This window comes from Hyperoodon ampullatus (genome assembly GCF_949752795.1).
Source record: "Hyperoodon ampullatus genome assembly, chromosome: 4".
NCBI classification, from domain to species: domain Eukaryota; kingdom Metazoa; phylum Chordata; class Mammalia; order Artiodactyla; family Ziphiidae; genus Hyperoodon; species Hyperoodon ampullatus.
In genome coordinates, this window is record NC_136917.1 from 61,693,272 (window position 1) to 61,707,882 (window position 14,611).

General features: G+C 41.0%; 1 protein-coding gene across 1 annotated transcript in view; it reads left to right on the forward strand.

The window, feature by feature from the left end:
* TRPC7 (transient receptor potential cation channel subfamily C member 7) overlaps positions 1-14,611 on the forward strand; it is a gene marked incomplete at both ends in the record, with an annotated part of 130,040 nt that overhangs the window by 76,479 nt on the left and 38,950 nt on the right. The window contains one exon of the mRNA XM_079701773.1: positions 1,187-1,403. Coding sequence (XP_079557899.1) covers positions 1,187-1,403 — 217 coding nt within the window. The remainder of the gene's footprint in view (positions 1-1,186; positions 1,404-14,611) is intronic.

Consider the following 14,611-nt stretch of genomic DNA (forward strand, 5'->3'; position numbering starts at 1 on the left):
TCCTATAGCTGATCTTTGGCTGAACCAATACTCTACATGCTGGGTGACATTTCACTCTAGGACTCCTGAATGAGGCAGAACATGAACATCAATTAACTAGTCACTGGCTATAACTGAACACTTGCCCTGGAGAAGGAACTGAGATCCAGAAAAGACTCCCCTCTTTGCTCTTGTCTTATCAGTATACCTGGTGAGGGGTTAGAGTTGGTGTTTAGGTGAGGGTGACAGCAGTGACCTGGAAGAGACCCAAGTGAATTCATTTACAGGGGTCAGCAAAGACTGACTGTGCAGCCCCCAATTTAGTCCTCAAAGATCCAAGTGGCCTTTGGATGGCAAGCCAGGGATAAGAAGATATGACCAATACCTACTCCGTAAAAGGGCATCTTTTGGATCACTTCAGGCTCACATGGAACAATTGCACAAGTTAATCATGTACTAGGCCACAAAGAAAATCTCAATAGTTTTAGGGTAGTATCACAGAGGCTATGATCTGAACACATGCTGCAATAAAAACAGGATTTTTTAAAGCAAGGGGGGGAAAGTCCTATATATCTGGAAACTAAATAACCTCTGAGTTAAAAATGAAATCAAATGGGAAATTGTAAAAATATTTATAACTGAGTATCAAGGAAAATGCTACATGTCAAAATTTATAGGAACATAGCTAAAGCAGTACCTAGTGGGAAATGCATAGCTTTAAGTAAATTTACCAAGATATAAGAAATGTGGAAAATAAGTCATCTAAGCTAAAACTCAAGAAAATAGACAAAAGAGCAACAGAGCATATCCAAAGTGTTTTTTAAAAAAATTCTGAACTCTATTGAAACAGATTTTTTTTTCTAGATTCATAAAGCATAAAATTCACATCCACATGGTTGGGGGTAGCTGTGCAGTCAGATTATAAATTGATGTTGTAAAATGATGTTATATTAGTGTGTTCTACTCCTTTCTCTTACCACTCCCATTAAGTCTTCTAAACAGAAAAAATTAAAGTGAGTAGAAAAATGGATTTGGTCAAGCAGCCCCTCACATAAAAGCTCTAGAGAAAATGTCTAGGTTCAATTAGCAGCTTCTGTCCAAAATTGAGGATTCTCTAGTTCAACTTTCAGCAAAAGCCTTTTAAAGAGAGCCCTGAACTTGCCTGGAGCTGCCAGATTAACAGGTCTTGTATATATTTTGTTTCCAGCTAGGACGAACCCTGAGGAGCCCTTTCATGAAATTTGTAGCACATGCAGTTTCTTTTACAATCTTCTTGGGATTGTTAGTTGTGAACGCATCAGACCGCTTCGAAGGTGTTAAAACCCTGCCCAATGAAACCTTCACAGACTACCCAAAACAGATCTTCAGAGTGAAAACTACACAATTCTCCTGGACAGAAATGCTCATCATGAAGTGGGTCTTGGGTAAGCAAGTCACTCTTTTAATGTCTCCTCCCCTAATTATAACAGGACATTATTAAACCCTGACTTCAGAAGCTCTTCCTCTCCTCTTGAATGCACTCTTGGCAGACAAAATGGTGAGGAGATGACCAGCAAGGAAGCCAAAGTCAACTTCTGTATGTGCTGGTGTAAAAGATGCACAGACCTGTAATATAAATCCCAATTTTGAAAGGAGGTGTTTGGGGGAGATTCATGCTGTACCTTTCCTTATGTGCGTATTGAAAGTGACTGTAAAGTGTATGTGTGTGGGGGGGACATATGGTTTTGCTCATTTAAATATAGTCTACTAGAAGCCTTAGGAAATCAAGTTCTGCCTCTGAAAAAAAGTATAAGATTGCATAGCTTCAAAGATATTTTTTGTTACCACTGAATACTGATACATAGTAGAATAGTAATAATACAAATCTAAAAAGTTAGGGGAGTAACATGTTCTCATTATTTGTGTTGGTGAACGTAATGAAGCTGTGGAATTCCTCTCTGTGGTGCTATTTTGTGCTGCCAAGGTCTGCCACTGGAATTGCCAAGGAAATCCTTCCAAATTGCCTCACTGACTAGTCAAGAAAGACTATCTCTCTTTTGCCTAACTCACAAGAACTATTACTAGTAGAAATAAGCAAGATAAGATAAAACTGGCAATGGCTATAATTGTACATGGCCAACGGTGCCACAGATTTTTCTAACACTGAAAACTGCAAAATTTATTGGTAAAAAAATCAGATTTGGTAGGAAACAATAAAAAACTGAAAAAACTATAATCAGTGATATTGTAAATAACAAAAACTTGATCAATAAATTATAAGATTTACATCAAAAAGATCTGAATTTGATGGGAATGTTTTGAGTAAAACAAAACCGAAAATAAAAAAGGCAAAAAATGTATGCAGTATCAAGATTTTATCAATTAATTAAATTGTCCTAATGGTATTTGCCCCCAATTGCTTTTCTTAACAAAAATTCAATATTGGCATAACATTCATTATGTTTATGTTCACAAACATTGAGTCAAAACGTATTCAGGGTCAAAGTGTCTGTACTTTCAATCAAAAAATTCACAAAAGAAAAAATACCTGAAAAGACAGCCCAGTACGTGCCCTGTGCTAATTAAATGATATTGCCTAAGAGAGCCACAAGAGTTGAACCACTGGAGAATATCCCATAGATGCCCAAACTGAGAACAACTGGGAGTGTGGTCTCTAAGCTGGATCTCTCAATAAGCAGAAGGTAATGAGGAGAAGAATGGTTTGACCCAAACGGCAAAGACAGAAAAGCACACCATGCTTCCCAGGTGCTTTTAATCAACCGGCAAGTCTGTAGCCAAAGGTTCATTTTGTAGAGTCACTGGTACTCAAGTTGGAAAGGAACATTAAAGCCTGTTGCAGAGTAAGTTCTGTGGCTTCATTTTCACAGTTGAGTCTATCCCAATTCTCCCTAGTATACCGGCCCCACCTCCAATTTAACTAAATTAAGCACTTTAACACTAGGCACTTTACAATGGACTGAATGTTTATATCCCCCAAAATTCATATGTTAAGACCCTAGTTCCAATGTCATGGTATTAGAAGTGGGGCCTCTGGGAGGTGCTTAGGTCATGAGGGTGGAGCCCTCATGAATAGGATTAGTGCCCTTTAAAAGATATCCCAAAGAGCTCTCTCACCCTCTCTGTGCCATGTGAGAACACAACAAGCAGTCTGCAACCTGAAAGAGGGCTCACACCAGAACCCAAACATGCTGGCACCCTGATCTTAGACTTATAGCCTCCAGAACTATGAGAAACAAATTTCTGTTGTGTATAAACCACTCAATCTGTGTAACTTTGCTATAGCAACTCAAACTAAGACATGGTTAAAAAAAAAAAAAAAAACTCACATGTTGGGTTTATGGATAAAACAAAGTATTTATGGCACCAATCACTCACCCATCACATTTCCCCACCTGGGCTGCAAATAGAAGACAGGTGAGTCCAAGCATACTACCCATTCAGTGGGTGCTACCATATATGTTAACCATGGTACTCCTACTGAGCCACGACTTCTTCCTGCATCCTCATATTTCTCTTCCTGGGTGTCAGAGCATTATCCCAATAAGAGGGAAGCATCTCTAGCTACAGAGGTCCCAGCTTTTGTAGTCTGGTACCAGCTTCTACCCATCAAAGCAAAGCTGAGTTTTCAAGACTATTACATAAGAAGTATTGTAAAGGGGAAGACTTATTTTTCATTGACCTACTTCCTGCTACATTTTAGACAGAAGAAAGATTCTAACTACTTTTTCTTACTAGATTGTATTTTTCAAACTTTTATCATGAATAATTTTAAGAACTGCAAATTTCGAAAGAAGATTATACTGAGCCCTTTGGACCAATCGCTCATCTTCAACAATTAGCAAATCAAAGCTAATTTTTGTTTCATCCTACTTCCCTTCTCTCAACCCTGTAGAATTTTGAATCCAATCCCAGATATCATAAAATTTCATCTACAAACATTTTTGTGTGTATCCTAAAAGATAATTTTCCTTTTACTTTTCTCTAATCTTTCTGTGCTGCAAGTTCACTGACATTTTTTCTCCATTATCTGTGACTTTAATCCCCAATCACTGAATTTTTCATTTCAAATATTATATTTTTCAACCCTTTAAGTTCCACTTGGTTCTCTTTTATATCTTTCATTTCCTTCCTCGTGATGTTTGTATTTTCCTTTAAATCCTTGAACATAATGTACATATTTATAGTAAGAACTGTTATAAGGTCCTTAACTCCTAATTTCATCATCTCTATCATTTCTGGGTTACTGACTAAACTTTCTCCTGACATGGATCATATTCTCCTATATCTTGGTGTGTTAGTTATTTTTGATTGAATGATGGGCACATTACATGTCATATTGGTGAGCATCTAGATTTTGTTGTCTTCCTTTAAAGAGTTTTTTTGCTTTATTCTGACAGGCTGTTAAATTCTTACAGATGAGTTTGGTCCTTTTCAAACTTTCTTAGAGTGGACCTAGAAAAGCTTTACCATAAGGATTGATTATCCTTGTACTATAGAGACACACATCTGGGTCTCTACTAAATGCCCAGGGTAATCAACAAGGATTTTCAACTGTGGATGGTCAGAGCTCAAACATCTTTCCACTCTGGGTGAGCTCTAGAAACTGTTCAGCTTGCAGCTCTCTTGCTGTTGTCTGTAGAGTTTTACTCTATGTATTCATGACTTAGCATTCAGGGAACATTCAAAAGGACACCTATGTAAACTTCTGGACTATTTTTGTTTGTGTTTGGTTTGGGGTTTTGGTTCTGTATACTGCCTTTCTCTCTGGAACTCTGCCATGTAACATCTAATCACTTCAGCCTTCCTGAATTCTAATCTCTGTGTCTTCAACTCACTGGGACTGCCTTCTGTGCTTCTGGAGTCCTTCTCCACACCCTGAAGACTGAAACGTGCTTCCAGAAAAATCTAAAAGCCAGGGCTATCATGTGGCTTACCTGCTTGCTTCTCTTAAGGATCAGAGTGCTCTGCTATTTCCAACGTCTGAAAATAGTTTCTTTTTTTTTTCCAGTTTACTGCTCCATCATGACTGGTAATAGAAATCAGGATTCTTTTTCTAAAACAGAATTACAAACATAAAAGAAGATTAATAATTTCTTTTCAAATACCCAGTCAGTATTCAAGTTTCTTTAACTGAGAAGACAAGTTGAATAAATATCTGCCTAGCTTGCTTTCTCTCTTCCTTAAGGTCTCTGTTCACATTTTACCTTATCAGAGTAGTTGAGCAGGTAAGAGCAAGCTCTCTTACCTCCCTCCTGATAAGGTGAAATGTAAACAGAGACCTAAAGGAAAAGAGAAAGCAAGCTTTGCAGACATCCTGGTGAAAAGCATTCCAGAAAGACAGATCAGTATGTGTTAAAGGCCTGTATTCAGGAGCAAGCTGGACAAGTTTGAGGAACAGCAAAGAAATGTGTGGCTGCAGCAGAATAAATAAGGGGGAGATGGCAGAGATGAGGTCACAGGATAGGCAGAGTCAATCATGCAAGGCATTGGAGGCCATGGTACAGAGTTTAGATTTTACTCTGAGTATGACTGAAAACCACTGGACAGTTCTGAGCACAGAAGTGACATCGTACAACCTCATTTTCTAATGGATCATTGGCTGCTGTGTAGGGAACAGACGATTCTAGGACAAGAGCAGAAGCAGGGAGACCAGTTAGGAGGCCACTGCAGTAATTCAGACAGGAAATAGCTGGTTTTGAGGAGGTAGTAGACGGTTATTATATTTTGGAGGTAAAATCAATAATATTTACTACTGGATTGCCTGTGGGGTGTGAAAGAAAGAGAGCAGTCAAGGAAGATTCCAAGTAATGGTATAATAGAGAGTTCCTCTAAGGCAGGAAAGACCAGGGGAGGAGCAGTTTGGAGAGAGAGTAGATATGGAAATCAAGAGTTCGGTTTGAGATTATCTATTAGGTCTCCAAGTGGAAACGTCAAGTAGCAACTGGATACAGATGCTGAAGGTCAGAGAGGCTGGGGCTGGAAACATAAATTTGGACATGTCAGTCTACTTAAAGTAAACTATATGCAATACCTCAACTGTGAATGTGGACAGATGAACCGAGGACCAAGCCCTCGGGCACAGCAATATTTCAAGGATGGGAAAATGAGAAGTATCTTACCCAGCAAAGGAGACTAAGAGAGTGGTGTCCCAGAAGCCAACCAAAGTCACTGTGTCAAGATCCAGGCAGTGATCACTTATGTCGAGTGCTGCTGACAGATCAAGTAACATGCTGCCTGAGACTTGACCACTGACTTTGGATGCAAAGTTCCTGAGCAGCAAGAGGGGATGGGATCCAGCAGGCAAGCAGAGGACTTGCCCTTAGCAGGAGTGTGGACACTTCACCTACTCTAACAGGAGGAAGGTGGAGTTGAGGGCACAGAGCAGGTAGCTTGGTAAATGCAGTGCTGAGTACAACGTGCAAGTTTTCTGATAGTGCTGTTTCTACTTTCTCAATTTTTTTCTCCATATTTTGTAGTTATTAAGCATTGTGTTATGTACCAGGCACTGTGCCAGATACTGGGGAAGCAGCTATAAAATAAGACTAATATTATCCTGTCTCTATTTTCTGGAGCTCTTTAATTATAAAATACTGCTAATAATAACAACTTTTAAGAGGAAGACATTGAGCACTGTGTTCACTGTGTTCTTTGTGCTGGCACACCCTAAGGTCCACAACCTGATATACTCTGCTCAGACACAGAGAGGCTTGAAATAGTATCAGGCCCTTACTGAAGGAGTCCTCACATGCTACTCCCAGGCACTGCCAGGAAGGCCTTGGAGCAGCTAGAAACACAACACACAGTTCTCTTCCCCATGACTCATAAATGCAGTCCTTTGGACAGACTGGCTACACAAACCATGACTCCCTTGTCACCAGGAGCAGCCCTAGAGCTGAGCAGGACTTTAGGACTCTAACAAGTTCAAACTGGTCGTGATGGACAGAGAGGTTGACCATTAAGAGATGAATGGCCTTGTCCAGGTGTCCTTGCTTCTGCCCTTCCCACCCTGTGCCTCAGTAGATGCTCAGCATAGGAGCTAGAGATCCATTAAAAATGTAATCAGGTTTTGTCACTCTTTGCCTCAAAACTCTTCAGTGATATCACATTCTCCCTCAGCATGACAGTCAATGTCACTATAAAGGCCTACAAAGCCCTCCACCTCTCTACCCCACCTCTATGCCCTCATCTCCCATCACCTCCCACCTCATTCACTCTCTTTCAGTCCCACTGGCTTCCTTGCTTCAAATGGTTTCTGCCTCAGAAACTTAGCTTAGGCTGTCCCCTCTGCCTAAGATTTCTTCCCATGGGCAGCACCATGGCTCACTCCCTCACTTGATCAGGTCTATGTTCAAAAGTCTCCTTCTACCAATCACAAGCACTGAAATTGAAACTGTGATTACAAATCTTCCAACAAACAAAAGTCCAGGACCAGATGGCTTCACAGGCGAATTCTATCAAACATTTAAAGAAGAGCTAACACCTAACCTTCTCAAACTCTTCCAAAACACAGCAGAGGGAGGAACACTCCCAAACTCATTCTACGAGGCCACCATCACCCTGATACCAAAACCAGACAAAGATGTCACAAAGAAAGTAAACTACAGGCCAATATCACTGATGAACCAAGATGCAAAAAACCTCAACAAAATACTAGCAAACAAATCCAACAGCACATTAAAAGGATCCCAAACCACAATCAAGTGGGGTTTATCCCAGGAATGCAAGGATTCTTCAAAATATGCAAACCAATCATGTGATATACCATATTAACAAATTGAAGGATAAAAACATATGATCATCTCAATAGATGCAGAAAAAGCTTTCGACAAAATTCAACACACATTTATGATAAAAATCCTCCAGAAAGTAGGCACAGAGGGAACTTACCTCAAAATAATAAAGGCCATATAGGACAAACCCACAGCCAACATCGTTCTCGATGGTGAAAAACTGAAACCATTTCCACTAAGATCAGGAACAAGACAAGGTTGCCCACTCTCACCACTATTATTCAACACAGCTCTGGAAGTTTTAGCCATAGCAATCAGAGAAGAAAAAGAAATAAAAAGAATCCAAATTGGAAAAGAAGCAAAACTGTCACTGTTTGCAGATGACATGATACTATACATAGAGAATCCTATAGATGCTCCCAGAAAACTACTAGAGCTAATCAATGAATTTGGTAAAGTAGCAGGATACAAAATTAATGCACAGAAATCTCTTGCATTCCTATATACTAATGACAATATATCTGAAAGAGAAATCAAGGAAAAACTCCCATTTACCATTGCAACAAAAAGAATAAAATACCTAGGAATAAACCTACCTAAGGAGACAAAAGACGTGTATGCAGAAAACTATAAGACACTGATGAAAGAAATTAAAGATGATACAAATAGATGGAGAGATATACCATGTTCTTGGATTGGAAGAATTAACATTGTGAAAATGACTCTACTACCCAAAGCACTCTACAGAGTCAATGCAATCCCTATCAAAATACCAATGGCATTTTTCACAGAACTAGAACCAAAAATTTCACAATTTGTTTGGAAGCACAAAAGACTCCAAATAGCTAAAGCAATCTTGAGAAAGAAAAATGGAGCTGGAGGAATCAGGCTCCCTGACTTCAGACTGTACTACAAAGCCACAGTAATCAAGACAGTATGCTACTGGCACAAAAACAGATATATATATCAATGGAACAGGATAGAAAGCCCAGAGATAAAACCATGCACATATGGTCACCTTATTTCTGATAAAGGACGCAAGAATATACAATGGAGAAAAGACAGCCTCTTGAATAAGTGGTGCTGGGAAAACTGGACAGGTACATGTAAAAGAATGAAATTAGAACACTCCCTAACACCATACACAAAAATAAACTCAAAATGGATTAAAGACCTAAATGTAAGGCCAGACACTATCAAACTCTTAGAGGAAAACATAGGCAGAACACTCTATGACATAAATCACAGCAAGATCCTTTTGGACCCACCTCCTAGAGAAATGGAAATAAAAACAAAAATAAACAAATGGGACCTAATGAAACGTCAAAGCTTTTGCCCAGCAAAGGAAACCATAAACAAGACCAAAAGACAACCCTCAGAATGGGAGAAAATATTTGCAAATGAAGCAACTGACAAAGGATTAATTTCCAAATTATACAAGCAGCTCATGCAGCTCAATATCCAAAAAACAAATAACCCAATCCAAAAATGGGCAGAAGACCTAAACAGACATTTCTCCAAAGAAGATACACAGATTGCCAACAAACACATAAAAGAATGCTCAACATCATTAATCATTAGAGAAATGCAAATCAAAACTACAATGAGGTATCACCTCACACCAGTTAGAATGGGCATCATCAGAAAATCTACAAACAACAAACGCTGGGAAGGGTGTGGAGGAAAGGGAACCCTCTTGCATTGTTGGTGGGAATGTAAATTGATACAGCCACTATGGAGAACAGTACGGAAGTTCCTTAAAAAACTAAAAATAGAACTACCATATGACCCAGCAATCCCACTACTGGGTATATACCCTGAGAAAACCATAATTCAAAAAGAGTCATGTACCACAGGCTTCCCTGGTGGAGCAGTGGTTAAGAATCCACCTGCCAATGTAGGGGACATGGGTTTGAGCCCTGGTCTGGGAAGATCACACATGCCACGGAGCAACTAAGCCCATGCGCCACAACTACTGAGCCCGCGTGCCACAACTATTGAAGCCCGTGCACCTAGAGCCCATGCTCCTCAACGAGAGAAGCCACCATAATGAGAAGCCCACATACTGCAACAAAGAGAGGCCCCCGTTCACCGCAACTAGAGAAAGCCCATGTGCAGCAACGAAGACCCAACACAGTCAATAATAAATAAATATATATATTTTTTAATGCAAAAAAAAGAGTCATGTACCACAATGTTCACTGCAGCACTATTTACAATAGCCAGGACATGGAAGCAACCTAAGTGTCCATCAACAGATGAGTGGCTAAAGAAGATGTGGCACATATATACAATGGAATATTACTCAGCCATAAAAGGAAACAAAATTTAGTTATTTGTAGTGAGGTGGATGGACCTAGAGTCTGTCATACAGAGTGAAGTAAGTCAGAAAGAGAAAAACAAATACCATATGCTAACACATATATATGAAATCTAAAAAAAAAATGGTTCTGAAGAACCTAGGGACAGGACAAGAATAAAGATGCAGTCATAGAGAATGGACCTGAGGACATGGGGAGGGGGAAGGGTAAGCTGGGTGAGAGAGTGGCATGGACATATATACACTACCAAACGTAAAATAGATAGCTAGTGGGAAGCAGCCGCATAGCACAGGGAGATCAGCTCGGTGCTTTGCGACCACCTAGAGGGATGGGATAGGGAGGGAGGGTGGGAGGGAGAGTAGATATGGGGATATATGTATATGTATAGCTGATTCACTTTGTTATACAGCAGAAACTAACACAACATTATAAAGCAATTATACTCCAATAAAGATGTTAAATAAATAAATTTTAAAAAAAGAAGAAACTGAGAATGAAAAAAAAAGAAAAACGTCTCCTTCTCAAAGTGAAGACTTTTTTAACCAATCTGTTTAAAATTGCAAGTTTGTCCACCCTCACTGCCCTCTTATTCTCCCTTCTCTTTTTCTTCCTAACAGTTAACATCTCTGACAATAAATACTACACACTTTCCTTTGTTTCCAGCCTGTCTCAATTAATATTAATATTTCTCTAATCATGCAAATTGTAGTTGATTCTTTTCATCTTCTGGTAGCTCTTGCTCCATGTAGGTATCTGGTTTTCCCAAGGCCCTCTCTCAATGGCCACATAGTGTGACAATACTCTATTACTTCCCCAAACCCCTACTGGATATGTAGGTTGTTCCTCTTCTGCTGTACCATTCTGTGGAAGGGTCAAACCCAATCAGAAATATATTCTTCCTGAACTCCAGATGCTTTACTTGATTACTAGCAGAATTTTGAGAAACTTCTAGATTGTAAATGCAGGAGATTTAAAGCAGGGACAGAGGAGGTGGAAGCCACAAGGAGCCTAAGACCACATGCAAAGGTAGAAGAAAAACCAGGACACAGTATGAAGGAAGCCAAGAGGCACTTCCTCAGTGGCACAGTGGTTAAGACTCCATGCTCCCAATGCAGGGGGCCCGGGTTGGATCCCTGGTCAGGGAACTGGATCCCACATGCATGCCGCAACTAAGTTTGCGTGCCAGAACCAAGGAGCCAATGAACCACAACTAAGGAGCCTGCCTGCCACAACTAAGGAGTCCACGTGCCGCAACTATGGTGCAAACAAATAAATTTTTTAAATTAATTAATTAATTAATTTTTTAAAAACTTAAAAAAAAAAAAAAAGGAAGCCAAGAGAAGAGCCTGACTGAGGAAGGAGGGGTGAATTTGCTAGCAGACGTGTGTGTCCTCCAGAGCTGTAAGACAACTTGCTTTGGGGAGGACCAAATGAACCAGAGATCACAGATCCTTCTGCCTGGAGAATCTCCAACATCAGTTCATACCATAGGAATATATCTTTCTTGCCTGTATCATGAGCAGCCACTCTGGGGTAGAGGAAAGAGCTTATAATACAGCTTGTGACTTGGAGAGTGTGTCTATACAGACGCTCACCAGAGGACTAAGACAACATTAGTGGTTCGCACAAAGCCATGGAGCTTGGAGGGCAGGAAGCCTCTTCACCAAGCATGTCATTTCTCCATCTAGGAAGAGAATTATGTCATGAAAACTCTCTCAACCCAATTCTTACAGAGAACCTGGCAGTGTTTTCTTAAACAGATGCCCCAGTTGAAAGCTCAATTGATGGAGTGAGATGTAAATGCCTAGCACAGTAGAAAAATACACTTAAAGAGAGGGAGAGAAGGAAAGAGATTGGGACTGGTTATCAAGAAGCCCAGTCCTGATTGTGTCCCTTCTTCCTCGGTGGCTCTGCCTCTCTGAATTTCAGCTTTCACATGTGTAAAATGTGAGGATCAAGCTGGTCGCTCACGTGACCCACCAAGGATTACAAACTCTTCGAGGGCAGTGCTAAGTCTTAGCTCCAGAATCACACATCTAGGTTTGACCAAGAATAAAACTGCAAAATCAAATGGGCTGTGTTCCTCACCTAAATCATTCTTTTGATGGTCTCCTCATTTATCTAGGTAAGATTTCCAAGTAGACTACTGCAGCCGACCTGCCAAAATTTCTCCCAGCAAGTCAGACCACGTTGCTGCTCCACTTATCACCTCTAGGAGCTAACTAGCTTAGGGGGACACCCAGCCTCCTCCTCATGGCCTGAAGGAGGGCCTTTCAGGATCTACGGGGCCTTCACTAAGCCTCCCTGCTGCCGACCTCCAGCCCCAACCCGAACCCCCACAAACCCGAAGCCATACTAAGCCTCTTGCAGTCCCCTACAATGGCCTGTTCTCCCTCACATGCACAGCCACCATGTGGAACACCTCTCAGCCCCTGCTACCTCCTGGTTCCTCATGCCAGGTGTCTCCTCCTTCAGTCAACAGATATATGTTATGCCAGGCACTCTGCTGGGTCTCATGATTATAATACTGACTGCTCTTATCACTGTGTATCCACAAACAGTCCCTGGACATTTTTATTACAGCATCTGTCACCCTATAGCACTACTGTTTGTGGACACATCCGTCTCCAGCACTAGACCGAGCTTGCTGGGGAAGGGATAGCATCTTCTTGGTTGTGGTATCCCCAGAATGGTGCCTGGCACAAAGTCAGAGCTCAACACTGTCCGTTAAGTGGTAAATGAGTTCCTGACCAGGGAGAGTAAGTCTGTGCCTAGTAGAGGGCATGGTGAGCGACAGCACAGTGGAAAGAAGGTCCTGAACTGCCTGTGTGACTTTGGATAATTTACTTGCCATCTTCATACACGAGTCTGTTCATCTGTAAAGTAGAGATAATTATAGTCAGTACCTATCAAGCTGTAAGGAAGCTTTAGTGTTGGAAAAGTGTTTAGCACAGGGCCTGGCACCTAGCAGGTACTCAACAATGGTTAGCTACTAAAATTAGAGATGGGGATGAGCTTTCTTAGAAAATTTTTGCATCTATTAATATCATCTCCTTGCCTGGAAAACAAATGAACCCTGAATGTGTGTGAGGTCCAGATGTGTTGCAAAGGACCTGCCACTGAGATGGTGTTTGGATGTTAGGGCCTGAGGATTGAGGGCTTCTAGGGATAGTCTCCCACCTGTGAGTTAACAGAACACCTATATCCTGACCCAATGATCAGAAGTTGACCCAAAACAACAGACAAGCCTCCCAAGATGTGGTTAGGGGGCGTTGGGACAGTGTAGAGAAGCCCTATGTAGAGGAAGGGGCTATGACCATTTAAGGAATGCACACAGTTAAGTCTCACAGGACTTTGAAGGGGGATCCCTTCTGAATAGCATCTGAGGCAGGGATGGGAATGAACCACCTTCTGAACTGTCAAGCCCCATCTCAGCAGCCTGCATACCGCTACTTAGAGGCTGCCTAAATAAAGCTACTCATTTCCCTTAAGGCCTCCCAGCATTTCCCAACCTGCTCCTCTGCTAGTCATCCTCATTAATTACCAGTGACCATGCTCTCTGCGCTCCAGGCATCCCGCAGTGAAGGGGAGTTTGCCTAAAGGAGGCTCCACTGCCCAACATCCTTACTCTCTAAGCCCCTGGGCTCTATATACTCGTCTGATTGACATGCTAGAGGCAAAAGTCCAGGGGGCTCAGGTTGGATATAAAATGCTGAACTACCCTCAGCACCCTGGAAGCAGGGGACCTAATTTCACTCACTGAAGTACTTAATTTCACACATTTCTTTTTTAATTAAGCATTCCTGCTGCTCAAACCCTTGGGCCCATGCTACTTTTACTCATGGACTTGGAATAATTTAAATTAGTCTGGGTAAGTTAATATGTAAGTCTAGGAAGACTGATGTGGGCATTGGACCATGGAGGAAGTGATTTGCAATGCCCAATGAGGAGCCTCTGTATTGGTCAGAAAAGTCAGTTTACTGTAAATAATTTGCATTTCAGATTCATAGAGCTTTTAGTGCTGGAAATTACCCCAAAGCCTCAAGAAAATCAAGGGACTTATCGAAGGTCACATACCCAGTAAGAGTGGCAAGGTAAAACTGAACCCAGGGCTTCCTGAATTAAAATAATTGATAGCCTGTAATTCTCCTAGTGCTCAGCAAAAAGCAGTTCCACTAAGACATTAGGAATTTTAAATTGGGGGGCAGGGGCATAGAGGAAAGCAACAAACATTTTTTCCAGCCTGTAATGGTTTTTCCAATAACATATTTTAAATATCTATTTGAGCAGGCACAGATGAAAGTACATTTCATTGTTAAGGAAATTTTACTTCACTGAATTACCACAAAAATTTTCAAAGTGTGAGCTTGGGAAGTATGGCTTTGTTAAAGAAAAAAAGGGGGGAGCAAGGTGTGTGTGGTGGGGTGAGTCTTATAAACAGACCTGCAATGTTTGGGGACACTTCCTGCTGTCCCCCTCCAATTTGATAGACATGCAGACCTTAGAATCTTTTTCATCACACAAAGCCACAACTTCTCTAAACAGCTGTGGAAGAGGCAGGAAGAACCTGGGAAGGCAGGC